General features: G+C 40.5%; 1 protein-coding gene and 1 long non-coding RNA gene across 2 annotated transcripts; both read left to right on the top strand.

Annotated features, from left to right (window-relative positions):
* Positions 1–899: 899 nt before the first annotated feature.
* Positions 900–3,268, top strand: LOC140821176 (uncharacterized). Its single transcript, XR_012115665.1, has 4 exons — positions 900–1,150; positions 1,240–1,263; positions 1,497–1,553; positions 2,147–3,268. It is a non-coding gene; the product is annotated as an uncharacterized lncRNA (long non-coding RNA).
* Positions 3,269–3,321: 53 nt separating this feature from the next.
* LOC140821178 (uncharacterized) lies at positions 3,322–9,411 on the top strand. The gene is made up of 2 exons (XM_073181595.1): positions 3,322–4,130; positions 9,027–9,411. Exons 1-2 carry the CDS (start codon positions 3,518–3,520, stop codon positions 9,095–9,097), a joined length of 684 nt encoding a protein of 227 aa, XP_073037696.1. The 5' UTR covers positions 3,322–3,517; the 3' UTR covers positions 9,098–9,411.
* The last annotated feature ends 4,910 nt before the right edge of the window (positions 9,412–14,321 follow it).

Genomic DNA, 14,321 nt, shown 5'->3' with positions numbered 1-14,321 from the left:
GTACATCATAAGCTATTTCTATTTCCTTCTCATCTTACTGTAGTATACAATATATACAGAAATCTTTGATATCAACACTTCCTCAACAAGCAAGGACATCAATACTACAGTACATACAAACCCAACAGATACAGCATATCTCCATGCACTCAGTCAAAGATATTCTTAACAAATTCATTAGTGTATATATCAATACATATGCAATAGAAACATAACAAATAGTACATGTTGTGAATTCTGGATCTGTGTTTTCAATTGAACTCTGTTTCCTACAATCTTCGGGAACGCTTCTGGGGACAGACTTTAGCAAAGTGTCCCGGCTGTCCACAAATATTGCATCTACCAGTCACTCCCTGGCATTGCTCGGTGGGATGTCTCCCTCCGCAACTTCTGCAATACACTCCAGTATAACTCGGACTAGAACCGCTGGAGCTAGAGGAACCACTTCCCAACTTCTTGAATGGCTTCTTTCGAGCTTTCAGCACATCTTGTTTTCCACTCGTACTACCGTGATCATATTGAAGAGGGGATTGCTGTGTCTGAGGTGGCTTCACACACAACCTTGTCAATTGTCTAATCAGACTCGCCTCAGCTCTCTTCGCTCTACTCAGGATGTCAGCAAAATGGTAAGGTCGCTGCAAATTCATAAATGCAACTACCTCTGAGTTCAACCCTCTGATGAACTGATTTACTATAGCTTCATCATTTCCAGCTAAATGAGGAGCAAAATGCAGTAGAGTAGAGAATTTAGCAATATATTTGTGAGAGCCCAGTCCAACCGGAAACCTCAAAGCCCAGCCCAAATGTCATTAAGTAAGTTAAAAAAAAAAAGATAAACGTAAAAATTTATTTCTCTCTCCCCGTTTTCCTCCATCACCGAAAGCTTCATCGTCTTTTCTTTCTTTTCGATTTCTAAGCTTTGACCGTCGATTGTGGCCGCTCCGATTGTCCAAAAAATAAAGTAAATACATATTCGGAATCCTCTCGACGAGAGCTATCCATTGATACCAAATTTCACAGAAAACTCGCGACTCTCGGAAACCCGTCGGAGACCGTCGCCTGTTTTTCGCCGGAAAAGTTGGAAGGAAGCTTGGGTTAGGTTGTGTAAAGCTTAAATTCGAAGCTTTAAGCATTTTTCGAAATTTCAGAGGTATAATTATGAATTTAGGGTTTCGAATTTTGGGGATTTTAAGTCAATTGAGTTCCAATAATTAATATATGTTGTATTATTGATTGTAGGTGATATATCGGAGCTCATTGGAGGTATTAACGAAATTTCAGAATTTAATTGGGCATAATTTCGAAAATTCAAGAATTTTAGATTGGGTTTTCGAATTTTAGTGTTCAACAATTAAATGTTTAGACGCTATAGAATTGACATATATTAATTTTAGAAATTTTAAAGCCTAAATTAATAATTTTTGGAATTTTAGGCTAAATTAGTGAATATTGGAAAAATAAATGGGACTTGATATGAAATGTATTATTTGCCACAGGATTGGATTCTGCGAGAAATCCTTAAGATATTTTGTGGTAAATTAAAGTCTGTTGAGGTACGTATGAACCGTTTTATTATGACGTCTATAGTGATGTGAAATGACGTTAAGTACTTTGTAGTAAGTTGTGACGTGCTTTATGTGCTTCTGTGAATACTTGATTGCATTCATGGATTTATTTGAGTTGATGCATAGCATTTCGAGCCTTGACTCCGTTGATTGCTAGCATTACTGATCTGTTGCGATGTTGCGTCATCTATGGAGTGAGTGATAGGATTAGATCACTCCTGACATCTCATCGATGGAATGGGTGATAGGACTAGCACTCCTGATGACTTGCATGAGGGCTGAGCGGGTCGCACCCGTACCCTCGATGCTACGTGCATGGATAGCGGCGGCATGCTATTACGTTGCTGCATTCCTGGCACGGGTGGCCACTGTTCTTGTTGCTGATGCGTTTCATTTGGACTCCTCTTTGGTATCCATTATTTTGTTGTTACCTTTCACGCATTGCATTACATTGCATCGCATCGCATTGTACTTGATTTTATTTCATGTCAGTTATATTTGATGTAATATTACTGGTTCGTCGTACTGGGGCCCGACCCCTCGTTTCTTTTATGCTGTGGTTGTTTTTGATGCCATAGCAGGTTATCCAGGAGGATTTGACGCGTCTGGTGGAGCGTCAGGTAGTGGTGCCCAGTCGTCGAGTCGTGGTTGAGAGTTTCCCAGATATATATATACACTATATTATGGAGTCATACATTTACCGGGGAGATGCCCCGTGTAGCTGTACTGTTGTTTTACGATGTTTTGAATTGATAGTGGTGTGATCGAGCCTTGCCGGCTCTGCATGTGTTTAGTCCCGGCCAGTGCGGCTATAGGTTTGTGAATTGCGATTATGACTTTATTTCGAGTATATAAATATTGTTTGTGATGTTTTGATTTTTTTGGGATGTCCTATTTACGAATAGGTCATGTCGAAATTTCTGTAGGCCCAAAATGGAAAAATTTTAATCGCTTTCGCTGTTTACGTTAATAAATCCTGGTTGTTTGGTCATTAAACGTTAATCAGGAGCACGGGCCCCCACAGTTGGTATCAGAGCGTAACTGGGATATGCTCGAATTAGAGTCTAGGGCACTTGAGTCTAGACACAAATAAAATGATTGCGTATGTGTTTGACTATTTGCTCTTATTTGAATTATTTGGTGTGATTTCTTTGAATTTGCCTGACGATTAGCTGATTAGGCATGATATGTAGTTTAGAAATTGCCTATTAATTTCTTTTACCTGTTATCTGCCTGTGTATTTAATCCTCGTGTCTTGTAGAATGGCACCTGGAGGTAGAGGTAGAAAAGGGAAAGAAATAGCGCAAGAATCTGAGGCACAAAATGTTCGAGGACTTGCTGATATCATTAGAGGTAGACGTGGTCGACCTCGAGGACAAGTCGCTCAAAACATTGAAGAAGAAGTGTACCAAGAACCTCCTCGACCTGAAAGACCTGGAGCTAGACAGGCAGTGATTGAGCAAGAAGTGGAACAGCTGACACAGAAAGTTGGAAGAATGCAGTTAATAATTTCGCAGTTCCAAGAATTACGTCCTCCAAAATTCTTTGGCAACGAGAGCGGAGAAAAAGCAGCAGGCTGGCTGAAAAGCATAAATCATCTATTTAATTTGATGGAGTATTCCCAAGATATTAAATTGAAGCTTGCCATCTACCAACTGAAAGACCGAGCACAACTCTGGTGGGAAGCCACAGAGGAAGCAATGAAGGACTCCGGTTAAATTATTACTTGGGATACATTTCGTGCTCATTTTACCCAAGAATATGCACCACCGTCATATTATGCTGCTAAAGAAGAAGAGTTCAATCAGTTGGTGCAGGGAAACAAATCAGTTGTTGAATATGCTTCACAGTTTTCTGCTCTTTTGCCCTATGTTCCACATGTTGCTAGGAATGATCAGGCTAAACTATCACGTTTTCTGCATGGGTTGCAACGGACTGTTCATACTTTGGTAATGACTGGATCGCCTAATACGTATATTCAAGCAGTGGAAAAGGCGAGGAAAATTGAAGCAAGTTTGCTCAGAGGAGACCCACAGCCAGGTCCATCATCTGTTTCTCAGGGATCTGGTAGTAGTATGTCAATGCCAGTGGATTTACCTCCATATCAGCCTGTACAGTCATACCAACAACCCAAACAGCAGAGGTACAAGGTAAAAGGAAAGCAATTCAAGAAGAAGTCTCAATCCAGCTCTTCCAGTTCAGGAAGTGCACGAGGAGGAGGTTCGGTTGGGTCGTCTAGCACTGTGCATTGTGACCGATGTGGTGGTCGACATTTTAGTTCCCAATGTGTAGGAGTACAGGGATCTTGTTACGTTTGTGGTCAAGTTGGGCATTTTGCCAGAGTATGCCCTAATGCACAAAGACAGCAATTTCAGCCACAACAGTCTGGACAAGTTCCCCGTGGACCAGTCTTTAGACCATATGCTCCTACCCAGTCATTTCAGCAATCCGGTTATCCACCTCCTAGAGGTCCTATTCAGCAGCCATTTCCAGGGCCGCAGCAAGCTCAAGTCCATGCTTTGACTCAGGACCAGGCCCAGGATGCACCAGGCGGAGTTATTGCAGGTATTTGCTATGTTTTCGATTATCCTGCGCGTATATTGATAGACACTGGAGCATCTCATTCATTTTTATCTGCTGCATTTGTTGATGAGCATGAGATTGCTACTATTCCGTTGTTGGATACTGTGTCTGTGGCTACTCCTGCCGGTGTATACTTGATGTCTCGCGAGATAGTTATAAATTGTGTGATTAGGTTTGAGAATAATATTATGATAACTAATCTAATCAAGTTAGCCATGTCTGATTTCGACTGTATCCTCGGTATGGATATATTGACGAATTATCGAGCTACTGTGGATTGTTTCCATGGAGTTGTCAGATTTAGACCGTATTATGGCAGCAAATGGAACTTTTACGGGTATGATTCACAGTCTCGAATTCCATTAGTATCTGCAATGGAAATGTTCAGGTTGTTGTCAATCGGCAACGAAGGATTTTTGATCTATGCTCTTGATGCAACACGGGAAGAACGATTGAAAGTTTCAGACATTCCTGTTGTCAAGGATTTTCCTGATGTATTTCCTGATGAAATTCCAGGTTTTCCGCCTCAAAGGGAAATAGATCTCAGTATTGAATTGATGCTAGGGACAAATCCTATATCTAGAGCACCATATCGTTTAGCTCCGACAGAGTTGAAAGAACTCAAAGAACAGCTTCAGGAGTTACTGGAGAAAGGCTATATCAGACCAAGTACGTCGCCTTGGGGAGCTCCAGTATTGTTTGTAAAGAAGAAAGACGGAACGATGAGAATGTGCGTCGATTATCGGCAGTTGAACCGGGCTACTGTGAAGAATAAGTATCCTCTGCCGCGTATTGACGACTTGTTTGATCAGTTGCAGGGTACTTCTGTGTATTCCAAGATTGATCTTCGTTCCGGCTATCATCAGCTCAGAGTCCGAGAGGAAGATGTTCCTAAGACAGCGTTTCGGACACGTTATGGACACTATGAATTCCTAGTTGTGCCGTTTGGTTTGACTAATGCTCCAGCAGTGTTTATGGATTTAATGAATCGTGTATTCCGGGAATTCATAGATAAATTCGTTATCGTTTTTATTGATGATATCTTGATTTATTCCAAGTCAAAGAAAGAGCACGAAAAACATTTGACACTAGTTCTCCAAACACTCAGAGAAGCGCAGTTGTATGCCAAATTTTCTAAGTGTGAGTTCTGGTTGGACAGAGTATTATTTTTGGGCCATGTTATATCAGCACAAGGAGTATCTGTTGATCCTAGTAAAGTTGAAGCTGTTATCAATTGGCCTAAACCAACCAATGTGTCTGAAATTCGAAGCTTTTTGGGATTAGCTGGGTATTATAGGCGTTTCATTGAGGGATTTTCTCGAATAGCTAGGCCTATGACCCAGTTGACACAGAAAGATCGACGTTTTGTGTGGACTGCAGAATGTGAGTCTAGTTTTCGGACTTTGAAAGAAAAGTTGACCACATCTCCGGTGCTAGCTTTGCCTTCAGGCTCAGGTGGATTTGTTGTCTGTACAGATGCTTCTCTAAATGGACTGGGTTGTGTTTTGATGCAAAACGGGCGAGTGATTGCATATGCATCTCGTCAGTTGAAGCCACATGAGACTCGATATCCAGTTCATGATTTGGAGTTAGCTGCCATTGTGTTTGCATTGAAGATATGGCGTCATTATCTGTACGGAGAACAGTTTGTGATTTATTCTGATCACAAGAGTCTGAAGTATCTTTTTACACAGTCTGACTTGAATATGAGACAGCGTCGATGGTTGGAATTACTTAAAGACTTTGATTGTGAGATCCAGTACCAACCAGGGAGAATGAATCAAGTTGCAGATGCTCTGAGTAGAAAGGTTCAGCCTAAAATGTTGGCATCTTTGACTATTTCAAAGGTTCATGAGCATTTGGGAACTTCAGGATGGACTTATCAGTCTAAGGGCGATTACTTTATAGTTTCATCTATTCAAGTTGAACCACAAATTGTTTCTAAAATCAAAGCAGCACAGAGAACTGATCCGCATGTTCACAGATTGAAAGAATTGACTCAGACAGGTCAATCAGGCAAGTTCAGTGTTGCTTCAGATGGATGTCTGCGCTATCATGGTAGACTTGTGGTTCGAATTTGATAGATTTGAAAGAATCTATACTTCGTGAAGCTCATTGTAGTCGACACAGTGTTCATCCTGGAATCAGAAAGATGTACCATATTTTGAAATCTCATTACTGGTGGGAAGGTATGAAGAAAGAGATTTCTGACTTTGTGGCTAGATGTTTAACGTGCCAACAGGTTAAAGCTGAGAGAATGAGACCTGGTGGTATGTTACATAGTCTTGAAGTGCCACAGTGGAATTGGGAGCACATTGCTATGGATTTTGTGACACACCTACCTCGTTCTAATCGTGGCTGTGACGCGATTTGGGTGATTGTGGATAGATTGTCTAAATCAGCCCATTTTATTCCTTATGATCGTACTTGTACTTATAAGAAAATGGCAAAAATGTACATCGATCATGTAGTGAGATTGCATGGTGTGCCTGTAACCATAGTATCAGATCGTGATCCCAGGTTTGCCTCAAAGTTTTGGGACAGTTTGCAATCAGCATTGGGTTCAAAGTTGGCGATGAGTACTGCATATCACCCACAGACAGATGGTCAGTCAGAGAGGACCATTCAGACACTCGAGGATATGTTGCGAGCAGTCGTGATGGATTTTAGTGGTGGTTGGCAGGAATCATTATCACTTGTTGAATTCTCTTACAATAACAGCTTCCAAGCAACCATCGGAATGGCACCATTTGAAGCCTTGTATGGTAGAAAATGTAGATCTCCGATATGCTGGGAAGATGTAGGAGAAAGACAGATGTCAATGCCAGAATTTATTCAAGAAATGAAAGACAAGGTTGAAATGATCAGGAAAAGAATGAAAGCAGCTCAAGATCGTCAAGCCAGCCTATGCTAATAAAAGGCGTAGGCCTTTAGAATTTCATGTTGGCGATCAGGTTTTCTTGAAAGTATCACCGTTTCGTGGTACTATGAGATTTGGGCGCAAAGGGAAGCTAGCTCCGCGTTATATTGGTCCATATGCGATTGTTGAGAGGATTGGCACGTTGGCTTATCGTTTGGACTTGCCGCAGAGTTTGTCTGCGATACATGATGTGTTTCATGTATCTATGTTACGAAAGTATGAGCCAGATCCTTCTCATGTCTTGAGGACTGATGAGGTGGAGTTGGATAGTTCCCTTAGCTATGTTGAGCATCCAGTGCTAATTCTTGATCGCAAAGTGAAGAAACTCAGGAATAAGACGATTCCACTGGTTATGGTGCAGTGGAGTAGACATGGGAGAGAAGAAGCTACATGGGAATTAGAGGCTAAGATGCGTCAGGAATGGCCTCATTTGTTTGAAAATGTAATAAATTATTCCATGTATTCTGATTTCCCTGTGTACTATCAGTGGTAAATGTTTATAGACCACTTTTGTATAAATTTTGTGTATGTTAGATTTCGAGGACGAAATCTTTTATTTAGTAGGGGAGAATGTGAGAGCCCAGTCCAACCGGAAACCTCAAAGCCCAGCCCAAATGTCATTAAGTAAGTTAAAAAAAAAAAAGATAAACGTAAAAATTTATTTCTCTCTCCCCGTTTTCCTCCATCACCGAAAGCTTCATCGTCTTTCTTTCTTTTCGATTTCTAAGCTTTGACCGTCGATTGTGGCCGCTCCGATTGTCCAAAAAATAAAGTAAATACATATTCGGAATCCTCTCGACGAGAGCTATCCATTGATACCAAATTTCACAGAAAACTCGCGACTCTCGGAAACCCGTCGGAGACCGTCGCCTGTTTTTCGCCGGAAAAGTTGGAAGGAAGCTTGGGTTAGGTTGTGTAAAGCTTAAATTCGAAGCTTTAAGCATTTTTCGAAATTTCAGAGGTATAATTATGAATTTAGGGTTTCGAATTTTGGGGATTTTAAGTCAATTGAGTTCCAATAATTAATATATGTTGTATTATTGATTGTAGGTGATATATCGGAGCTCATTGGAGGTATTAACGAAATTTCAGAATTTAATTGGGCATAATTTCGAAAATTCAAGAATTTTAGATTGGGTTTTCGAATTTTAGTGTTCAACAATTAAATGTTTAGACGCTATAGAATTGACATATATTAATTTTAGAAATTTTAAAGCCTAAATTAAGAATTTTTGGAATTTTAGGCTAAATTAGTGAATATTGGAAAAATAAATGGGACTTGATATGAAATGTATTATTTGCCACAGGATTGGATTCTGCGAGAAATCCTTAAGATATTTTGTGGTAAATTAAAGTCTGTTGAGGTACGTATGAACCGTTTTATTATGACGTCTATAGTGATGTGAAATGACGTTAAGTACTTTGTAGTAAGTTGTGACGTGCTTTATGTGCTTCTGTGAATACTTGATTGCATTCATGGATTTATTTGAGTTGATGCATAGCATTTCGAGCCTTGACTCCGTTGATTGCTAGCATTACTGATCTGTTGCGATGTTGCGTCATCTATGGAGTGAGTGATAGGATTAGATCACTCCTGACATCTCATCGATGGAATGGGTGATAGGACTAGCACTCCTGATGACTTGCATGAGGGCTGAGCGGGTCGCACCCGTACCCTCGATGCTACGTGCATGGATAGCGGCGGCATGCTATTACGTTGCTGCATTCCTGGCACGGGTGGCCACTGTTCTTGTTGCTGATGCGTTTCATTTGGACTCCGCTTTGGTATCCATTATTTTGTTGTTACCTTTCACGCATTGCATTACATTGCATCGCATCGCATTGTACTTGATTTTATTTCATGTCAGTTATATTTGTACGTAATATTACTGGTTCGTCGTACTGGGGCCCGACCCCTCGTTTCTTTTATGCTGTGGTTGTTTTTGATGCCATAGCAGGTTATCCAGGAGGATTTGACGCGTCTGGTGGAGCGTCAGGTAGTGGTGCCCAGTCGTCGAGTCGTGGTTGAGAGTTTCCCAGATATATATACACTATATTATGGAGTCATACATTTACCGGGGAGATGCCCCGTGTAGCTGTACTGTTGTTTTACGATGTTTTGAATTGATAGTGGTGTGATCGAGCCTTGCCGGCTCTGCATGTGTTTAGTCCCGGCCAGTGCGGCTATAGGTTTGTGAATTGCGATTATGACTTTATTTCGAGTATATAAATATTGTTTGTGATGTTTTGATTTTTTTGGGATGTCCTATTTACGAATAGGTCATGCCGAAATTTCTGTAGGCCCAAAATGGAAAAAATTTTAATCGCTTTCGCTGTTTACGTTAATAAATCCTGGTTGTTTGGTCATTAAACGTTAATCAGGAGCACGGGCCCCCACAATATTGGTCAATATTCAGCGGCCCTTGGCTCAAATTCTCAAACTCTAATTTCTTGTCCTCTCGGTAAGAAGCTGAGAAAAATCTTCGATAGAATTCAGTTCTGAATATTTCCCACGACATCACTGTACCTCTCTGTGCCCACATTCTTCTACTGGTAATCCACCAACTCTTGGCGGCTTCTCGTAACTGATAAGGCACCATTTGAACCCTCTGTTCATCTGTACAGTCAAGTAAATCGAACAAGATTTCTATATCATCAAACCAATTCTGACAATCTTCAGATGTCTCGGTACCATTCAGAACCGGCGGCTGTAATAACTCAAATTCCTTCATCTTTTCTTCTAACTGAGTTTCTGATACATCTCTCTGTTCAGACGAAGTACTGCCCTTATCTGAAATTCTTCGAGGCGGTATATCTGAATATCAAACAGATTAGTACACCATCTATACAATCTGTCTCAGCCCTCCTCTGATCATATACCTCTGATTCAGACTCGGTTCTGATCCAGGCTTAGTAATTACATGCTGCAAACAACTCAGATAACAAGCAACATGTAATAGGGAAAGCAATAAATCATGCTAGCACACACAATGTAGTCAACATTGAAAGAAATCTCATGCTAGCAATCACATGCAAGGACAAACAATTCAATCTACCCCGCTCATTCTCTGCTATCTCAGTCTGAAGAATCTATCAACTCTTACTATCCCAATCTAAAGGATCTATCGCTCTGATAATCTAAGTCTAAAGGAACTATCAGCTCTGATACCACCTGTTGTGGGGACCTAGACGCTAATCATCTTCTTAATCATCATTGGGATTTAATTATCAATTAAGATAAAACAGGGTCTAAAAAAATTTTCTTTTTAAAATACAAGTGCGGAAGGTAATGGCATCTAAATAATATACATATCTGTATAAAACTACAATTCAGTATAAAGATACAACAGTCTTTTAACTAATCTAAGGTTCAACTACTATGTTCTAGTAATAAAACTAAATCTACAGTAAGTCCGGAATCACCACGCTCTCTAGTCCAGCCTCTTTCTCATCTTGACCCTGATCCAGCCCAACCTGTTGTCATGCACATATACAAAACAAGACAACAGCCGGATAACTCCGGTGAGAATAAATCTCAGTATAAAACATGGTAAGCATGTATAGAAACAATCTAAATCTTAAAACATGCTATCATAATCATATTCAAAAGTAATAGATTTCATAATCTATGAAATCAACTCAAAATAAGCATGCAATTCAATTCAGATAAACATACAATTTAAATCAAATCATATAAACATGCTGTCATAACTGAAAGCAATAAACATGGGTTTCATAGTCTATGAAACCACAACCATAAACGCATGCAGTTCTAGTCAAATCATGTCTAGACTCGACTCAACTATAACTCTAGGGATCCCGGGGTGAATAAGACGTCACTGTCTGTCACCTACCCTCCCAATCGGGGCGACGTACGTCTTATTCCTAGACTTCGGTCATATCTGTATCGAATAATCTACAATAGGAGGATATCTGCTCCTATGTAACGATACACCGAACGTCTAGAAGTCCGACTATCTGTAAAACTTTCCTATCTCAAATGCAATGTATAACAATCTGTAAACAGAGCATAAATATCTTAAAATGCAATGTATAACAATCTGTAAACAAAGCATAATATAGACAATAAAGCTAGTATGTGATTTTTGCTGGGAAACTCAAATAGGATCTTATTTGAGTTGTGTCTTCCCGAATATCACATGAATTATACCTTTTTCGCCCCTGTCTGACGAAGACGATGATCTGTATTCAACTCTGTCCATCTCAATCTGAAAAAGACAATATCGAATACATAGTATCAATGACTACCTCAATATACAATCTGTTCTGATCAATACTCAATTCACTATACAATCTGATCAATGTCTGAACAAGATACAATCTGAGTCATATCATCAACAAAACCATACAATCTGGATAGTTACAGAGTCTGATCAATCTCAATCAATACTGAATTTGATCAATATAAATCAACTGATGTTTCGACGGCATAACAATACAATCTGAATAACCCCGTCAATCTGAACATCACATAAATAATAACAGAACTCATAATCTGAATATCGGTATATTCAAAATCAGCAATACACAATTCTGATATCAAAATCTCAGACAATATCTTTCACAATTCATAACCATTCCAGACATAGTCAATTCTGAAATCTGACTTCAATTCTATAATATCTACGGTAGCAGAAACATCATATCTGAATCACATGCAATTCTCGCAACATCATATTTCCAAAACATCTCAAAACGTAATAAAACTTATGTCCTTGTGTAGCTCGTGTCGAGAGGAACACGATACTGCGTTCGGATTCGAATTCCGATGCACGGATTCTTCGAAATCTCGAATCTAAAAGGCGTAAGGATTTTCTCTCCAAAAGCTTCGACCCTTTGATGAATTCTGAGAGAAAACACGTGTAACTCTCATATATATACTGCATGCAACCATATAAAACGTGGCATAGCTTTTCTTGTTGCACGTAAGACCGCGGGTGCGGTAACTCAATGAGGTTGCTCTCGGCAGCACTATCCAAAATCAAGAGCATCGACCGTGGGTGCGGTCTTGGTTGCACCGCAGGTGCGGTGTTCTTAGCGCGGGTGCGCTGCGTCTAACACCGCGGGTGCGGTGTGGCTACGAAAATTGCACTTCATTTTCTTCACATGCACCGCGGGTGCGGTCGTGCTGGCACTGCGGGTGCGGTCTTGCAAACTTCTAAATTTCTAATTTTTTTGATCTTTGCAACACCTTATAATCTTGTCTTTTCTTTCCTCAATGCATGTCATGCATTCTCATATCTTCCGAGTCTCACGTTAACGAAGATTAATAATCTTGGTTTATCAATTCGATAATTCTCGGGCATTACATAAAATGATTGAAGCTTGAGGAATTGCTCTGGAGTTTCCCGTTGGTTTTCAGCTGAAATGAGAAGGAAATAAGCCACACACTATATATACCTTGCATGTCTAAGAACACATGGCTCATCCTTTGGTGTACACGTCTCGCGCATATGCGCGGCATTACTCGTGCATGTGCGCGAGACCTACTGTCTCGGCAGCTTGGCAGAAAATAACGCTCGCGCATATGCGCCACTTATCTCGCGCATATGCGCCACAGCTACTGGAGGTGTCGCGCATATGCGCCGCTTCTTTCCGCGCATATGCGCCAATGCTACTGTAAATGTCGCGCATATGCGCCACTCTTTCCGCGCATATGCGCCAACTGTTCTGTCCAAATTTTAAGGTTTTCTCCTCTTGTCCATGTATTTCTTATTCTCATCTTACTTAACACTCCTCATTATATATATATACATACTCATATATTCCGAGTATTATGTCGATGAGAACTATTAATCTCGAGCCTTACATTTCTCCTCCTCTTAGAAATGATTTCGCCCTCGAAATCGCAGGCAAATTATCAAACATACATGACAAGTAATATAATCAATACTGAAAATTTACTTACATCATGTAAATAATTCAGGATGTTTCTGTTGCATATCCGCTTCTGTTTCCCAAGTCGCTTCTTCTATGCCATGACGACTCCATTGGACTTTCACTAACGGAATAGTCTTCGTCCTGAGCTTCTTTTCTTTCCGATCAAGAATTTGGATCGGTTGTTCGATATAGCTCAAGGTCTGATCAAGCTCTGCTTCGTCAGGCTGAATGACATGAGAAATATCTGGCATATAATTACGCAACATTGACACATGGAAGACATCATGTATCCTGGATAACGAAGGAGGAAGAGCAAGTCGATAGGCTCGATCGCCAATCTTCTCTAGGATCTCGTAAGGACCGACGTATCTAGGAGACAGCTTTCCACGCTTGCCAAATTTGACAACGCCTCTGAATGGAGAAATCTTTAAAAATACTCTGTCTCCTTGCTCGAATACCAACGGTCTACGTCTGACATTGGCGTATTTGGCATGCCTATCTTGTGCCGTCTTCATTCTCTTCTGGATGATTTTCACCTTCTCAGTCATGTCACGAATCATGTCTGGCCCAAGTTCTGGTACCTCTGAAACGTCATCCTAGTATAGTGGAGATCTGCACTTCTTACCATATAAAGCTTCAAACGGTGCCATCTCAATGCTCGTCTGGTAGCTATTATTGTAAGAGAATTCGCAAAGAGGTAAGGAATCTTGCCAACTAATGCCAAAATCTAGCACAACAGCTCTTAACATATCCTCTAAAGTCTGGATAGTCCGCTCTGACTGTCCGTCTGTCTGAGGGTGATAAGCAGTACTCAGGTGTAATGTCGTACCCAAGGCCTGCTGTAAGCTGTGCCAAAAGTGTGAAGTTAATCGTGGATCACGATCTGATACGATAGACTTCGGCACTCCATGCAATCTGACTACTTCTCGAATATATATCTCTGCCATCTGATCTTGTCTATACGTCATTCTGTATGGAATGAAACAAGCAGATTTGGTCAATCTGTCAATAATAACCCAAATCGCATTGCAACCTCTGGATGATCGAGGTAACTTCGTCACAAAATCCATGGAAATGTGATCCCATTTCCATTCTGGAATAGATAAACTCTGAAGTAACCCCCCTGGCTTCTTCCTTTCAGCTTTTACCTGTTGGCAGTTCAAACACTTAGACACGAATTCTGCAATATCTGATTTCATATGTTTCCACCAGAATTGTGTCTTCAAGTCATTATACATCTTCCTGCCACCAGGATGAATACTGAACCGACTACAATGTGCCTCTGACAGAATCTGCTGTTTCAACTCTGCAACATCTGGTACAACAAGACGGTTATTCACGTACAGCACATG

This window comes from Primulina eburnea, unplaced genomic scaffold, assembly GCF_022965805.1.
Source record: "Primulina eburnea isolate SZY01 unplaced genomic scaffold, ASM2296580v1 ctg446, whole genome shotgun sequence".
Classification (NCBI taxonomy): Eukaryota; Viridiplantae; Streptophyta; class Magnoliopsida; order Lamiales; family Gesneriaceae; genus Primulina; species Primulina eburnea.
The sequence above is the reverse complement of the archived record's forward strand: the minus strand, read 5'-3'. Positions and strand labels throughout refer to the sequence as shown.

Bases quoted from the DNA above. Each gene is read 5' to 3' on its own strand.
- LOC140821178 (XM_073181595.1), top strand. From the start codon at position 3,518: ATGACTGGATCGCCTAATACGTATATTCAAGCAGTGGAAAAGGCGAGG. The intron at 4,131-9,026 runs GTATTTGCTATG...ATGCCATAGCAG, and splicing joins ACCAGGCGGAGTTATTGCAG to GTTATCCAGGAGGATTTGAC.